Source organism: Eptesicus fuscus, chromosome 17 (assembly GCF_027574615.1).
Source record: "Eptesicus fuscus isolate TK198812 chromosome 17, DD_ASM_mEF_20220401, whole genome shotgun sequence".
NCBI lineage: Eukaryota > Metazoa > Chordata > Mammalia > Chiroptera > Vespertilionidae > Eptesicus > Eptesicus fuscus.
This window is the reverse complement of record NC_072489.1, coordinates 44,278,789-44,295,786: the sequence shown is the minus strand read 5'-3', so window position 1 is coordinate 44,295,786 and position 16,998 is coordinate 44,278,789. Positions and strand designations below refer to the sequence as shown.

The 16,998-nt window shown below is 45.5% G+C and overlaps 1 protein-coding gene across 3 annotated transcripts in view; it reads right to left on the bottom strand.

Annotated features, from left to right (window-relative positions):
* The window catches only part of SUFU (SUFU negative regulator of hedgehog signaling), a 90,170-nt gene that overhangs the window by 63,765 nt on the left and 9,407 nt on the right, over positions 1–16,998 (bottom strand). For all 3 annotated transcript variants that reach the window (XM_028149357.2, XM_054728793.1, XM_008144247.3), the window contains exon 3: positions 3,256–3,392. In XM_028149357.2, the coding sequence (XP_028005158.1) occupies positions 3,256–3,392 (137 nt within the window). The remainder of the gene's footprint in view (positions 1–3,255; positions 3,393–16,998) is intronic.

Sequence of the window (16,998 nt, the reverse complement as noted above, 5' to 3'; positions counted from 1 at the left end):
TGAATTATGGGGGTGCCAGAAGAAGAGAGAAAGCAAGATACTGAAAAACTATTTGAAGAAATAATGACAGAAAACTTCCCCATCTGGTGAAAGAAATAGACTTACAAGTCCAAGAAGCGCACAGAACCCCAAACAAAAGGAATCCAAAGAGGATCACACCAAGACACATCATAATTAAAATGTCAAGAGCAAAAGACAAAGAGAGAATATTAAAAGCAGCAAGAGAAAAACAGTTAGTTATCTACAAGGGAGCACCCATACGATTGTCAGCTGATTTCTCAACAGAAACTTTGCAGGCCAGACGGGAGTGGCAAGAAATATTCAAAGTGATGAATAGCAAGAACCTACAACCAACATTACTCTACCCAGCAAAGCTATCATTCAGAATTGAAGGTCAGATAAAGAGCTTCACAGATAAGAAAAAGCTAAAGGAGTTCATCACCGCCAAACCAGTATTATATGAAATGCTGAAAGGTATTCTTTAAGAAGAGGAAGAAGAAGAAAAAGGTAAAGATAAAAATTATGAACAACAAATACATATCTATCAACAAGTGAATCTAAAAATCAAGTGAATAAAAAATCTGATGAACCGAATAAACTGGTGAATATAATAGAATCAGGAGCATAGAAAGGGAGTGGACTGACAATTCTTGGGGGAAAGGGGAGTGGGGGTGTGGGAAGAGACTGGACAAAAATCGTACACCTATGGATGAGGAGGGGAGGGTAAGGGCAGAGGGTGTGGTGGGAACTGGGTGGAGGGAAGCTATGGGGGGAAAAAAGAGGAACAATTGTAATAATCTGAACAATAAAGATTTATTAAAATTTTTTTAAAAATTCTTTTTCTCTTTGTAATAAATAAGTAATCTGTGGAGGGATTCTTTGAGTCCTTGTAAATATCTTATTCCCCAACCATCTTTTTATTCAATATTTTTATTACATCTGTTGATAATTTGCCTGAATTGATGATCACATGAATATTGCAAAATGATCACTAGTGATGTTTACAGTGTTGGTGAAATGAACACTTGCAAATCAAATCCTATTTTTTCACTTACCTACATTAGTTCATAACTATAATATCATAATTATTTCAGAAGTTCATCTGTTGGACTCCTCCTGACAGTGATTCACAACACTACCAGTCTTACATTTCTCTGATCTCTATCCACCTGAGCAAGTACAAAGTAGAAACAAACATATAAATGCATTGGCTTAAGCAGTGGGAAAGGAGATACCTGTCTATATAAGCAAGAGGTTGCCTAGTCTTTAGAGCCCTCTTTCCTATAGCAGATCAAATTCCACATCAAGAAAAGTCTATTTTTACACAGACAGTTCTACATTGAAGTCAGCTTAGACATCCCAAGAAGGGAGAGAGGGGACACAAAGTGTTCAGGCAGTAAACTCTTGGCACAATTTTTTTTAAAATATATTTTATTGATTTTTTACAGAGAGGAAGGGAGAGGGACAGAGAGTTAGAAACATCGATGAGAGAGAAACATTGATCAGTTGCCTCCTGCACACCCCCTACTGGGGATGTGCCCGCAACCAAGGTACATGCCCTTGACCGGAATCGAACCCGGGACCCTTCAGTCCGCAGGCCGACGCTCTATCCACCGAGCCAAACCGGTTTCAGCTCTTAGCACAATTTTTAAAAATTCTTCAAATCATACTAGGATAATACCAACTCACATGCACTAGCTGTTCCAGGCAGCTGCTTCCCCTGACCCTGTGAATGGTACTTCTTGGTCAATAGTTCTTTAGAGCCCAAACAAGCTGCATTAGAATCCCCTAGGAAGTTGTTTAAGAAACAGATGCCCCAGTCCCACCTCTGACCAACTGAATCAGAGCCCTGCAGAGGACTTTGAGAAGTATGTTGACAAGCTCCCCAGGGGATCTCATGAGCAGTCAGGTTTGGGACCCTTGCTTAGAGAAGACCTACTGTAGCCTCCAAACTGGGACTAACCCATAGTATATACAATGGTAGATGGTAGTTAGTATCCGTCCCATTGACAGCCACCCTGCTAACCCCTGACTCCCAGGGCTCTGGAATGAGAGGAGTTCAACCCAGAGGCTCTATTGCACCCCCAATATATATAGTGCACTAGAGGTGGGGGTGGGGGAGAAGTCACTGTACTTAAGAGAAATGAACAGATCTATAGTTTCCAAATTTAGTCTCCACCAGAAGCCCGAGTCTGCTGTGGGGCCCAGGAATGTGTGTTTGCAACAAATTCTCTAGGTGCCTTTGATGCAAGGGGTCTGAGGGCCACACTTTGAGGGGCCCTGGCCTCAATGCCGCTCTACCCTTATCTATAAGCAAAGAGCAAAAGAGTTGGATAAAGTATCTTAGTATACATTTGAGGTTACTTACCAAACCAAAGAAGCAAAATCTGAGGTCATATGGGGAATGTTTCTGAGCAAAGAGCCACACATAAACATTCAGATGATATGTAACCTTCCATAAAAGGTACTAGATTTCACTCAAACATTTCATCCCACTGGAGGACTATAGGCAGACTGAGACAAGAGTGGGAGACCAAGGTTCCCGCACAAAGCCCCACCTCAGGTTTCATATCAGCGGTCTTCAGAGGGGCAGCGGGAGCACGGGGTCATCCCCTGGAGCACACCTGAATCAAACAATCTTTCTGACGATTGAGTTCTGCCTGATTCCAGTTTTCCTTTTCACTGTGGGACAGCAAGCTCCTGGCAATCCTCATTCTTTCGTGTTCTCTCTCTCTCTCTCTCTCTCTCTCTCTCTCTCTCTCTCTCTCTCTCTCTCTCTCTCTCTCTCTCTCTCTCCCTATTCACCCAATCCTTAGTCAAGATTAACATGTGTGCTTGTGGCCCCAGAAACTGAGATGGTTTAGGCCACTGGCAGCAGGGAGCAAGGACCATGCTAATTATGGAAAATGGGACAGACAGAGAAGAGCTAATCTGGTCCATGCCAAGTTGGCCTTTGGCTCAATGGAAATCAGAAGCATGGCTGGCAGACTGTAACAAGGACTCAGGGTGTCAGAACAGCAGCACAGACTCTCACTTGCTGTCTGAGGTCATAGTGGCATATCCTTCTCCTCCATGTCCCAGGTAGCTTTCCACCCAAAACATCAGGCAAAACAAATCACCCTCATGGTACAAATGGGGTGTAGTACTCCCAGGGAAAGGTCCCTCTGCAGACATCAAAGCATACCTGTGAGTTCCCAAAGACAACCAAATCCATGACAGTAAAACCACCAACCAACCAGCTCTTGGGGCTCTTACCTGATTGGAAGACGTATCTGGCCAAGCCCTGCATTAGCTCTGCTGGCCATGTTGGGGGAGCAGACTCCCCTGTTTCTCTCTTCAGACGAAATGTCAACTCAAAGCCAAAACCACTAGGCCCATCTGTTCCTGTAAATCTAAAAGAAATAAAAAGCAAATGTTTTTAGTTCAACTACCTTAGGAAAAAAACAACAATACTGTTTGGAAAGTCTAATTAAAGTTCTCCCTTATTCTTGGTGGCCTCAGCATCTAAACCCCTTAGTCAGAGGAATCTCCCATTGTGTGAGCCTCGAGGGCAGAAAGGACCTCAATAAGGAGCCAGAACTCTAGCCTCACCTCCAGCCAGCTACAGTACTTGTGTATGACCTTGGCCCAGCCAATCAAATTCCCCTCCTGGCACCCTAAATTACAAGTTCCACATTTTGTGGCTCTGGAACATTCCTTTCTGTGTGATTGAGGGCCTAATCTTCCTTATTCACGCTCCATATTCCTTCAAGTTGTTAATAAGCACCTACTAAGTTTGTAAGGTACAAGTCCTGCTGTATGCTTGTGAGGATGAGACCCTTTCCCTGCTCCCACCTCCACCTTGGCCCACAAGAGTGCAAGCCTTGGCCCGGGCTGGCTGGCCTCCAAACTCAGCATTTGCAGATAGGTCCCAGGACAGATTCCAAATACTGGGAGGCCTGCATTTTTTCCTGAAAACCCCATGTGCAGTCATTAATCAGCACATAGGATTCCTAAAATCTGGCACCCCACGGGCACTCTTCAATCACTGGAACCTTGAGGAAGCAAGGTTTGCCTTCTCTCCCCATCCCAGGCGGCCCAGAATGATCAGTTACTGCCTCTGCAGCCACAGTCATCACAGTGATGACGAGGCAAGGAGTGCCTGCCTCCCTGTCTGCTAGGAAATGCTCAGGAGCCCTAAGTCTCCAGCGAAGTCCCTGGAATGGACTTCTGCGAGGGAGGGAAATTATATGGAATAGAGAGCAAGGCCTGGCTGGGGGGGGGGGTGACACACCTCCCTAGGTGAGGGGAGCATCAGGGAGAGTTCCTGAGAGCTCAGGAGGTCTGCCAGCATGGGAAGTATTAAAAGTTAAAATGTGTTCATGATATAATTTTCAGTAATTAGATCTTGTACAAACATGAGCTACAATGATTATACACATGTAAGCTCCTCAGCATACAAATACAAACCATAAACTAAGATGACAGCCCACACCTCCTTGCCAGCCAAGCTACTGGAACAGGCTTGAAACAGAGGGGAGAATTCTGAAGGGATAGTGATAGCCAATGCCCAACCCTGGAATTTCATGTGGCATCTTTCCATCATCATCATCATCACCAACCCCAGAAGACCAGGCCCAGAAACTAGACAGAAAGATACTCAAAGTCTCAGGAGCTGGGACACCAGTCCTACCCTGCTGTGTGCCTGGATGAACTCAGGCTTCCTGCCCCTGCTGTGGTGGGGAGGTCGCCTCTCATAGCTAAGTTCTCTAAAGGACTGAAAAGGAATCCATCCTTGAAGTCACCATGGTCATACCCAATTCTAGGCAAAGGAGGTGTCCATGGTTTGCATTTGCTCTGAGCACTTAACAATGTGGGAAACAAAATCCATTTTGAGGGTACACGCCTAGAATTTTGGAGACCACGCTAGAAGATGCTTGGCAGGATGCAGTGTAAACTATTTCTTTCCTTGCTGAACTGCCCTGTTTGGGGGCAATGCCATGCAGGAAGGCTGAGGAAACAGCTAAGCAAATTGAGGCTAGAAGACCTGCTTCCCAAGGGCTGCAGATATGATAGGAGTGTGAAGAATTGGGGTAATGCAAGACTGGGAGCTGAAACGCTACAAAAGGAGCTGGGTTACTAGGTCAAAGGGAAGATTTCAAGCAGCCACCAATTAGAGGCAGCTTTGTAAAATGTATTAGACGATTACTCCAGGGCTTTCATCCTGGGCCAAGAAAAATACATGATTTCTAACCACAAAAACTTGAGAAACAGACTAAAAGAAACACGTTCCTCGGGATGTGCAATAGGGGGAACCCTTGGATGCAGAGAGAAAAAAATAATGCATCCAAGCAGCACCACTTTCCTGAGGAGGGTTGTGCACACATGCACATGTACACCATCTGCCTCCACACAGGGTGCTTCCTAGGCCAGTTCTATGGTGGGCAGGCCAGCTTTCATGGGACTGGCTGGGAGGGGCAGGCCCATCCAGATGGTCTCCACCTGTGTTTGATTACCACCCACCAGGCTGGCTGGACACAACCTCTAAACTCTGAAACATGAGTTTGGAATGGGCCTGCCTCAGGATAAACACACAACCTGGAGCCTGTCAGGTCTCTTTTTCAAAGCAGACTGCTCAGGCAATAGCCAAATGACAGGGTCATTCAGTCTTTAAAGTCCCCTGCAGGGGCCTGGCTTGGTCTGTACTTCCTCAACATGAGAGCTTCTCCAGCCAAAGCTGTTTTGTTTGACCAGAGGACGAAGCCCCTTTTCTAGGAGCAGCTCTCTCACATCTTCTGGGAAAGGAAAAGATGAGAGGAAATTGGCATGTGTGGCAGAAAGTGGGATCTGGGTTAGAGCAAAACAATTTTGCTAAAAAACTGGTTGGTGGAATTTCTTACAACAGGAATTTTTAAAAAAAATACATTACAGGTTCTCCCCTCACTCACTCCCTACCAGGAATCACCAGGAGTGAGGGGTTCTAATTGTCTTGTTGCAGAAGTATGAATAAAATGGCCCCTAAAAATTGTTTCCAGCCAAAGAACTTCTGATCCTGCTCACTGAGGTGCCCAGGGGAGAGGCTGGCTTTGTCCTAGCAATTTGGTGAGCCTAGGCATGGCTGTGCCAGCCTTAAGAGTAACATTAAACCTGCTGGCAGGAAGAACATGTGCCTTGAATTCTAGATACAGTTGCCCAATCCCTGGAACCTGCCCAAAGGTCTGTCTCAAAGCATCTGACTAAGAAGGTATCACTCGGCCTCCAAGAGGCCAAAATGACCACTAACGCCAGGCAGAAGATGAATAGAAGAGATTTTCCTTACGTTGGAGTCCTCCCAGAACCCTCAATTAGGCCTTGGATTCTTCCTGACTGCTATCATGCTTTGAGTGACAGCCATTATTACAACAGAATTCAGTAAACAATTACTAAATAAACATTTGCAAAGATGATGTTTTTATTTTTAACAGTTCACAATTATTGACACTTCATTAGCTATTTTGAAATGGTGTTTGGTAACTACAAAAGTACTATATATATACTATGTGTAAAATATTGTAAAATTATTTTGAAATATGTTTATATAGTAATATTCTGACATAGCTAAGATTTTTTTAAATTCCAGCTATAATATGTTAATTTTATATAATCTTAAAAAAAGAAAGAACGTGCCCTAGCCAAAGAACGGTATGCTCAGTTGGCTGGAGTGTCATCCCCTGAAAGGTAGCTATTTGATTCCTGGTCAAGGCACATATCCAGGTTGCAGGTTCAATCCTTGGTCAGGGCACATTTGGGAGGCAGCCGATTGATGTTTCTCTTTCTCTCTCTCTCTCTCTCTCTCTCTTCCTCTCTCTAAAATCAATTTTTAAAAAATAAAGAAAAAACAAGGTGGTAAGGGGGTTGAGGGACTGGGGGAAAAGGTGAAGGGATTAAAAAGTACAAATTGGAAGTGAAAAAATAGTCACAGGGATAGGTACAGCACAGGAAATATAGTCAATATTATTGTAATAACTATGTATAGTGTCAGATAGGTACTAGACTTATCAGGGGGATCACTTCATAAGTTATATAAATGTCTTACCACTAAGCTATACACCTGAAGCTAATATAATATTGAATGTCAACCATAATTGAAACATTTTTTTAAAAATTTAAAAACAAGAAAGAAAGAAAAGAAGGAAGAAAGAGTAAGAAAAACCCCAACAGCTAAGACTGCACCCTCACACTGAGCTGGAAGTCTGATGAGGCTACCGTGCAGGGCAGTCACATTTGAGGTTTTTTGGTGTTTTGTTGTTAATCCTCACCCGAGGATTTTTAGAGAGAGTGGAAGGAAGAGGGAGAGACAGAGAGAAACACCGATGTAAGAGAGACACATCAATTGGTTGCCTCCTGCATGCACTCCGACCAGGGCCGGGGAACCTGCAACCGAAGTACGTGCCCTTGACCAGAATGGAACCCGGGACCCTTCAGTCCGCAGGCCAACGCTCTATCCACTAAGCCAAACTGGCTAGGGCACCATTGAGTTTTAACTCTGAGTAGGAGATGCTCTTTCCACTACATGCCATCCAACCAGATTCAGAGAATGCATTTGCCTCACTCAAGTTGATGTTTCCTGAGATCCCTTGCTGGGAGCCAAGGAGCACATTCCCACAGCATTCCACAAGTTTAAAAATAGTAGCTCCCAGGACTGATTCAGCTGAGAATCCAGCCAAGCAAACTCACCTGGCTCCCAACACTTAGGGTGGCTTAACTCTATCCCAGTGAGCAAAGAGCTTCCCAGACTGAGACACTAAATTGAACAAAAACACCAAGCCCAGAGCAGCATACCCTTTCTGTGCAGGGTGGTGAAAACTCCCAGTTCACTCTCCCCTAGTGGAGACCTCTGTACCTTGTCCCTCTACTCCCAACCACCACCAAAGAACTGAAAGGTCAGTCGGTACCCTGGGGGATTCCAAGCCAACTTGACGCTCTCTAGGAATTCTGGGCCAAGGAAGAGCCTGGTGCCTGGGTTTCTTGGCATCATATGACAGCTGCCACACTCTTGGCTTTGGCATAAAGCAACATGTATACAAAGATCTTTTTTAAAATAAAAAAAAGACAGGCTAGGCCAATGGCAGCAAGACCACAGTCTGACTTGGGAAATGAGGCGCCATCTGCATATAGGTGTAAGCTTGGGGGCTTCCTGCATACCCAAGAGCCAGGCATTCTTCTCAAGGGCCTTTGTCCACCCACTATCCTCCAGGACTCTGGGAAGCCAGCTGCCCTAGGAGATTAAGAAATCTGATTGAGGGTAACGGGAAGAAACAAATCTTTTCAGCATCTCAGTTCCCCAAGGACTGTACTTCTGCATGTTCTGTACATGAGCACATTATGTCACAGCTGAGCAAATGCTAAATGGTAATAATATTCCCATTGTCATCCAAAAAGATAATCAGGCTGAAACATTCAAACACAAACAAGATAAGACAGTATTAAAAAGCAATGAATCTTCCTCTCAGTCACTATCAAAGTCAGATTCAAATACCTTAATGGCATTTCCTTTGAGCCACTTTTGCTGCTGTTTCCTTTTTAGGGAAATAAAACCATCACTAAACTCTGTTCTCTTGCCTTTGACCAATGCTGAGGTCCCACATTACTGCAAAAGTTTCCTAAAGCCCCACTCTGGCCTCCAACACATCATCCCTTTGCTTCCCTCCCCGGTCAACAGATAACTTGTTAAATGTCACATTCTTTACAATGCCTTCAAATTCTCCCACCTCATCTTGCTCCACTACTCTCCTCTCTTACCAAGTCCCAAACATACCAGCCTTCTTTCTGTTCCTTGGACTCCTTCCTACCACAGGGACTTTGCACTAGCTATTTTCACTAACTACCATCTTCACGTGGTTGAATGACCAGAGCATTGTACAACTTCAGAGAGCACCAACTGCATGGAAAGCCACTGGATGGTTCTGAGCAGGGAGTGACATACATGAAGTGCTGTGGACACTGCTCCTGGCTACAGAACTAAGGGACCCACATCAGCAATGTTCCTGCAAAGCTCCAACCTCAAAGGCTCCCTGCTCAGCTACTGCCATCCTTCTGGGCTCTTCCTCTATGCAAAACCCCTGGCTTCAGGAATTAGAAATCGCCACACTAGCTTTAAGAGGGCAGGAATCCAGCATGTTTGCAAGCCAATATACTGGAAAAACTAGAGCAAGAAGGAAAAGGGGTTAGGGCAAGCCACAGTGTCATCTGTCTGTTTCCATTATGTTTTTTCCCTCTAACCACCAAGTGTTTCTGAAGCATTTGGGAATCAAATCCATCACAGGCAGAAAGCGCAGCCGCCAGCTTGACCCCCTGGGATCGGGAGCTTGGGCCAGGCCCCATTCTCTAGTACTTACCCTCCCCTCAGGCATGGCTCCTGAGTTCCTGACCTCATGTTGAAAAGCCTGAGATCAGAGTAAGGGAAACTAGTGGTCAGAGGCAGGATTCCAAGCGCTCACAGGGTCAGTACTGGAAAAACAAAACATCTCCTTGATTGGCCTTCTTGTGGCAAAGCTGGTTCTATGACCCAGGACTCAAGAAGCCTGAATAACATGGGAGGGAGTAGGAAGGTAAGGGATCTTTGAAGGCCATTAGCTTTTACTGACATGCAAGTAAAGGGCCTGGAGCCCAGTGAACCACATCACTCTGAGAAGCTTCAATAAACCCATATTCTCACTGATAAATGGGCAACTGGCCTAGCCCCAAACAGTCCTGACAACGGTTCTGGTTCTGGGCCTCAGGTCTTCTGCTCGCAAAGAGCCCTCCACCAAGCCTCAAGGCATGGCTGCAGAAAAGGAGGCAAGGAGGTCCTGCATGGTGAACTAGGGCTCCGAGGCTGTATTAGGCCCACCTCCCCACAATGTTTTCCAGTTAAAGGACCCTTCAGCCAAAAAGATTGGAGGATCCATGAAGTCCAGGACAGGAGTAAGCTGTTCATTACTCTATACTCATGCCCAGAACTGTCCCAACAATGATTATCACTGTAATGAACAAGAGGCCGACCCTCCAAATGAAGAAGAGAGGCTGGTGATTAACACTGGATGGGAACCAGGTGTACCACCCAACATCAGGTAGACCCAGTGCCAGGACAGAACAGTGGGCCACCCTTTTTCCTAGATCTATTGACCAGATCCTGCTGCATACATAGATTATTAGTACATTACTTGATTCTTATATATGACAGAAAGCCTCACGAGCCCAAGATGGTAGCCATTTATTTCAGGCAACTGCCTGAAAAGTATCTCATCCGTCTCTTGGCATTTGTGCTTATACTGTGAACCTTCTGTATACCTTGTGTACCAGGAGCCTAGGGCACTCTGTAATCCAGTCTCACATCTTCTGTATCCACACACCCAAGAAAGGGAGAAATACGGAGGCTCATGGTGTCCACTTCCAGGTGACAATGACCACCAAATCCAAACACTGATCACCTTTTTAAGGGGAAATCAACAAATAGGAACAACATACAGCCTCAGGACTATCACCACCAGGCATGTTAATCTGTAGTTAAAGAATCAAAGTACTGCCCGGTAGAAAAAAAAAAAAAAATCAAGGTATTAACTGAGAGGTGGGCAGCCAGCACAGCTGGTACATACACTACCTAAACTGCTCTTCACTTCTATGAGAAGTAGAAAAAAAAAAAATGCAATATGGCAATGGGTAGGAGCCATTTTCCCAAACAAATGTGCTGTTTTCAGTATCTGGAAACCTTAGCCGCCGTGAGCCAGCTGAATTTAGAAAACAGTGTTAGCGGGGTAGTATGGAAGCCTTGGAAGATGTTAAGTCCCAAACTGAGGGGACTAACACAAGACAGAAGCCCTACACACACACCTGGGAAAACATCACTCATGATTAACTGCTTACAGAAATCATCATGAGGACATGTATGGGATCACAAACAAAAGGTGATAGGATTAGGACTTTTTTTTTTCCACCCTTCTCTAATTTCCAACGTTTTGGGTAAAACGGGTCAACTGTCTTTATAATGAAAAAAGCAAATTTAGGCCTGGCTGGGTAGCTCAGTTAGTTAGAGGGTCATCCTGATACGCTGAGGTTTTGGGTTTGATCTCCAGACAGAACACATATAAGAAGCAATCAATGAATGCATAAATAAGTGGAACAACAAATTGATTTTTTTTTCTCTCTCTCCCCCTCCCCTTCTTCTCTCTCTCTCAAATCAAGAAGAAAAAAAAAAGGCAAATTTATAACTAAAAGGTGCCAGCAATGATGGATAGAACAGGAAAAGTATAGGCCAGGGAAGTTTTGGATTTTGGAAAATCCTTTTGATCCCATTCAACCAAGACAGAGTTTGAGGTCTGGCTGGGGCCTGAAGGAGCCTGGTGCACTCTTCTCTCATCTAAGGCAAGGTTAGCTCACTAGGGTATGCAGTTGACAAGTTAGCACACCAGTCTTTCTATAGTTTGTATTGGAAGACACAATGAATCATGAACCTTGGGAATGAGGTTGTAGGCCTCAGTACCAGCTACAGACTTTATGGAAGATACCATCATTGGGGAAAAGAAGGTATAGAACTCATGAGCCAACCCCAGTTAAAATCAACAAAGATGGAATTCAGATGTGGACTAGCATCTACTCAGGGGAACTAACTCACTTAATGGCTTGAAAAGTAGCCAAAAGGAAAATATTCCAGAAAACATAATTAGCTCCACTGTCTGAACTCATGATGTGAGAAAAAGTATATGTGGTCTGGGGTGGAGTGGGTACAGGAGGAGGAAAGAAACAAAAACAAAAATATGTCACCAAAGAATAGATACAGACAGCAGACAAGTATATGAAAAGATGTTCAACATCTCATGTCATTAGGAAACTGTAAATTAATACAACAATAATATAGCACTCCACCCCTATCAGAATGGCTAAAATCTAAAAAACTGACAATACCAAATGCTGGTGGGGACACAGAATGAGAGGAACTCATTCATTGCTGGTAGGAATGAAAAGATACAGTAGTTACTTTGGAGGGCAGTTTGGCAGTTTCTTACAAAGCTAAACATAGTCTTATCACATGGTCCAGCAATTTAACCCTAATGAGTTGAAAACTTATGTCCACACAAAACCTATAAATGAGTGCTTATGACAGCTTTATTCTATTCAAAATTGCCAAAAATTGGAATCAATCAAGATATCCTTCAATATGTGAATGGATAAACTATGGCACAAACATACAGTGAAATATTAGTCAGTGATAAAAGGAAAAGCTCTATCAAGCCCCCAAAAGACAAGGGGAAACCTTAAGTGCATATTGCTTAGTGAAAGAAGTCAGTCTGAAAAGGCTACTTTACTAATGATTCCAACTATATAATATTTTGGAAAAGGCAAAACTGAAGAGACAGTAAAACAGTCAGTGGTTGCCAGAGGTTTGGGAGGACGGAGAAAGGGATGAATAGGCAAAGCACAAGGCACTTTAGGGCAGTGAAACTATTCTGTATGACACTGTAATGATGGGTACAAAATATGTATTTGTTGAAACCCATAGAACTGCATAACATAAAGAGAGAATCCTAATGTAGGGACATTAGTTAATACATTTTTACGGCTCTCTAATGTAGGGACATTAGTTAATAAAAATGATATTAGTACTGGTTCATCAGTTGTAACAAATGTACCATGCTAATGCAAGATCCTATATAATAAAAGTATAATATGCAAATTGTCCCCTCCTGTGTGTCGCTTGACTGGGAGTTCGACTGCTCACTATGACATGCGCTGACCACCAGAGGGTGGTGTGGAACATGGTGGGTGTTGACTAAGTGGCGCTGCCTGCCAGCCAGCAGCAGTGGAGGTATTGCCGACCCGATGGGCCCCGAGGAGAGCAGGACTGCTGCGGGATGGTGGAGCAGGTGAGCAGGCGGCACCAGACTAAGGCAGGTGTGGGTACAAGCAGGAGCCCTGTCACCCCGCCGTTGGCCCACAGACAGAGACCAGCAGTGGTAGCGGCAGCGGGCAGGGCTGCCACCTGGCTCCCAGGTGCTGAGAGAGTCAGGCAGGGGCCTCCCCTGCTCCCCCCCTCACCACCACCAATTGCCCCACAGGCGGGATGGTGGAGCAAGTGAGGGGGCAGCACCAGGCCAAAGCAGGGTGCCAGGTGGAGCTGCAGGGCGCGAGCTGGGGCCCGATCCACGCAGGCCACCCCGAGGCACTCCACCCATGCACGAATTCATGTACTGGGCCTCTAGTATTAAATTATATGGGAAACTATAAGCAGAAAAGAGAAAGGGTATGTGGGAACTCTTTATACTATCAGTTCAATTTTCTATAAACATAAAACTACTCTAAAATGAAGTCTACTAATTTAAAAAACCATTACAGAAACAAAAATGTTTTTTAAAAATGATATGAAAATCTATAATAATAAAAGTGTAATATGCTAATCATACCCAATGTCCTTCCAGACAACCTTCTGGATGACCTTCAGGATGAAGCCAGGGCTGTGAGAGAAGCCCGGGTCCCGGGTGCCTGCCCAGAGGGAAGCCTGGTCCCGGGTGCCAGAGGGAAGCCGGTGCCGGCAGCCAGGGGAAGGAAGGCCTACTCTTGCACAAATTTTGTGCATCAGTTCTTTAGTCTATACCAATAAACGAGTAATATGCCAATTAGACCGGGTCAACCGGCCATCTTCTGGACATCTGACTTCCTTCCAGACAAAGCCATGGTGGTAGGGGACGAGGCAGAGGCAGTTAGGGGCAAGATCAGGCTGGCACGGGAGAGCAGTTGTGGGCGACCAGGCCGGCAGGAGAGGGCAGTTGGGGACATGACCAGGCTGGCATGGGAGGGCAGTTGTGGGTGATCAGGCTGGCAGGGAAGGGCAGTTGGGGGCAATCAGGCTGGCAGGGGAGCAGTTAGGCGTCAATCAGGCCAGCAGGGGAGGAGTTAGGGGCAATCAGGCAGGCAGGCAAGCGGTTAGGAGCCAGTGGTCCAGATTGTGAAAGGGATGTTCAACTGCGGGATTGGGCCTAAACCAGCAGTCGGACATCCCCTGAGGGGTCCCAGATTGGAGAGAGTGCAGGCCAGGCTGAGGGACAGCCCCCCCCCGCCCGCCCCCCGTGCATGAATTTCCTGCACCGGGCCTCTAGTATTCATATGAAGATTGAAGGGAAAAATATCCTCTGCAGGGTAACATCTATTTTTTCCTTTTGAAAAAAAAATAATTTTTATTGATTTTTAGAGAAAGAGGGTGAGGGAGAGAGAGAGAGAAGCATCAATGTGAGTGTCAAACATCAATTGGCTGCTTCCTAAATGCCCCCTACTGGGGAATAAGAACTGAAACCTGGAATTGCCTGACTAGGAATCCAACCGGGAATCCTTTGGTGCATGGGACGATGCCCAACCAACTAAACCACACCAGCCAGGGCAGACATCTTTTTATCAGAACAAAAATCCGTCACAGATTGACACAGGATTCTGTGGCCTACTCTCCAGTTCTACCCTCTTGCCATTACCCAGCAGGACTCTTTCTTCTCTGTAAAGTTACTTCAATATCCAGCTCAACATTTCCACTACAAAGCACTTCCTGCTTAACTATTCACACTCCATTAAGCCAAGATACCTTTGAACTTAGGCGCATAATTGTAATAATGGTCTCTAGCCCTACCCTCCTCTTTACACAGGTAAAGGAAGGGAAGGAAAGGGTGAGGACTTCTGAATCAGGAGTCCCTGAATTTATAGCTCAGCTCTAGCATTCACTAGCTAAGTACATAAGTACAACATCTTTGTGCCTCAGTTTCCTTGGAAAATAATATTAATAATCCCTACCCCATAAAGATAGTGTGAAGATGAAATGAGTTCATCCTACCTAATAATAGACAAATATGCAAATTGACCATACCTCCGACACACCCACAAGCCACGCCCACCATCCAATCAGAGCGAGTATGCAAATTAACCCAACCAAGATGGCTACAGCCACAGAGAGCAAGGTTTCCTAGGTAACAGAGGAAGCCAAGCTTTCCACCTGCCCTTTCCAGGCCTAAGCCTCCACTCAAGCTACAAAGTTTCAATTATAGAAGGTAAACAAATTCAAACAGAAATGGCAGCAGAATGGAGCTTGAGAGAGCAGGCCAGGGTTGCTCCCGGCAACAGGGGAAGCAAAGCTTTCCGCACACCCTGGCCGGGCCCACCCGCTTAAGGCTACAAAGTTTTAATTATAACCCCAACAGAAATGGCTGCTGGCCGGCCGCAGAGGGAGCCCCAGGCTTGGCTCCGCTCCAGGCTACAAAGTTTCAATTGTAGAAGGAAAATAAATTCCAGATACCAGGGCCTCCACTTGGGTTGCCAGGGGGCGTGGCCAGCCTGCAAACCACCACAGGCCCCTCGCTCAGGCCGCCCCAAGCCTCAAGGGAACCCCACTCTGATCAGGGACACCCTTCAGGGCAAACCAGCTGGCTCCCACCCCTGTACCAGGCCTCTATCCTATCTAATAAAAGAGTAATATGCAGATTGATCATCACTGCAACACACAATATAGCTGCCCCCATATGGTCAAAGATCCTGCCCCCATGTGGACACAAGATGGCCACCAGGAGAGGGCAGTTGGGAGGCACCCGGCCTGCAAGGGAGGGAAGTTGAGAGGGACCAGGCCTGCAAGGGAGGGCAGTTGGAGGTGATCAAGCCTGCAGGAGAGAGCAGTTAGGAGTGACCAGGCCAGCAGAGGAGGGAAGTTGGGGGCAAACAGGCTGGCAGCGGAGTGGTTAGGGGGTGATCAGGCTGGCAGGCAAAAGCGGTTAGGGTCAATCAGGAAGGCAGGCAGGCAAGCAGTTGGGAGCCAGCAGTCCTGGATTGTGAGAGGGATCCCAGATTGGAGAGGGTACAGGCTGGGCTGAGGGACAACCCCCCTCCATGCATGAATTTCATGCACCGGGTCTGTAGTATAAAATACTAAGAATAGTGCTTGCACACAGTAAAAACTATAAGCGTTTGCTATTGTTACATTTTTTAAGTCTCTTGAAGCACTGAAGATCACAGGGTAAGAGAAGTAGCTTCAAAGTCACAGAAGTCAGATAAAGCCAAAAGCTGTTTCCAGCCCCAATCCACACTATCGTCTTTCCCAGCCACTGCCATTTCTTATCAAACAGATGTTGGGGTTTCCAGGGACAGGAGTTAGGTATATGACGACTTCTCATTGTCCCCCAACTCCAACATATTATCTTCTCCAACATTCTGCTCGTATTGGGAACTTGACATAGCTTTGCTGGTGGGGTGTGCTGCACAGTCCAACACTGAGTGTAGGAGAGCTCGGCAGGCAGGTCAGTGTGCTGTAAAGGATGTGTGCAGGGGAGAAAAGACCATTTCTACAGGTCTCAGGTCAGAGGATAGGATCACTCCATACATATCTTAGGACCAGACATCAGAAATGAGATACTGAAACAAAACCTAGCTGAGTGGGATACCCCAGAGGCAGGATAGAGGAATAAATTTAGGAGTCAAAGGTCAATCAAAGTCCAGATTCAGGACCTCTGAGTACGAATGCTGGGCAAGTGAGATGCTGACAAACACAGACCTAGAACATGACAGGTGTGCGGATCAGAGTTCAACGTGGAAAAAGTCACAGTGTGAAAGATGGGAGTCTAGAAAGACAGGCTGAACAGGGAGGAATCCTAGGACTGAGAGACCTGATAAAGTCAAACCCATAAAGGCTTCCAGTCTGCCTCTCTCTGCAGGAAGAGAAGGAAATCCCCCAGTGCTGAGCAGCCCAGGGCACCACTCCCCAGTAGTCAGGCCTCTCGGACTTATTTTTACAAGTTATAATTGACATATAGTATTATGTCATATTTGACATATTTCAGGAACACAACACAGTCTTTCATCATGTATATGCCTTACCAAGTACTCACCACAATAAGTCTCGTAATCATCTCCTCTAGGACTTTTTAAAAAATATATTTTTTTATTGATTTCAGAGATGAAGGGAGAGGAAGAAATAGAAACATTAATGATGAGAGAGAATCACTGATTGGCTGCTTCCTGCATACCCCCTACTCGGTA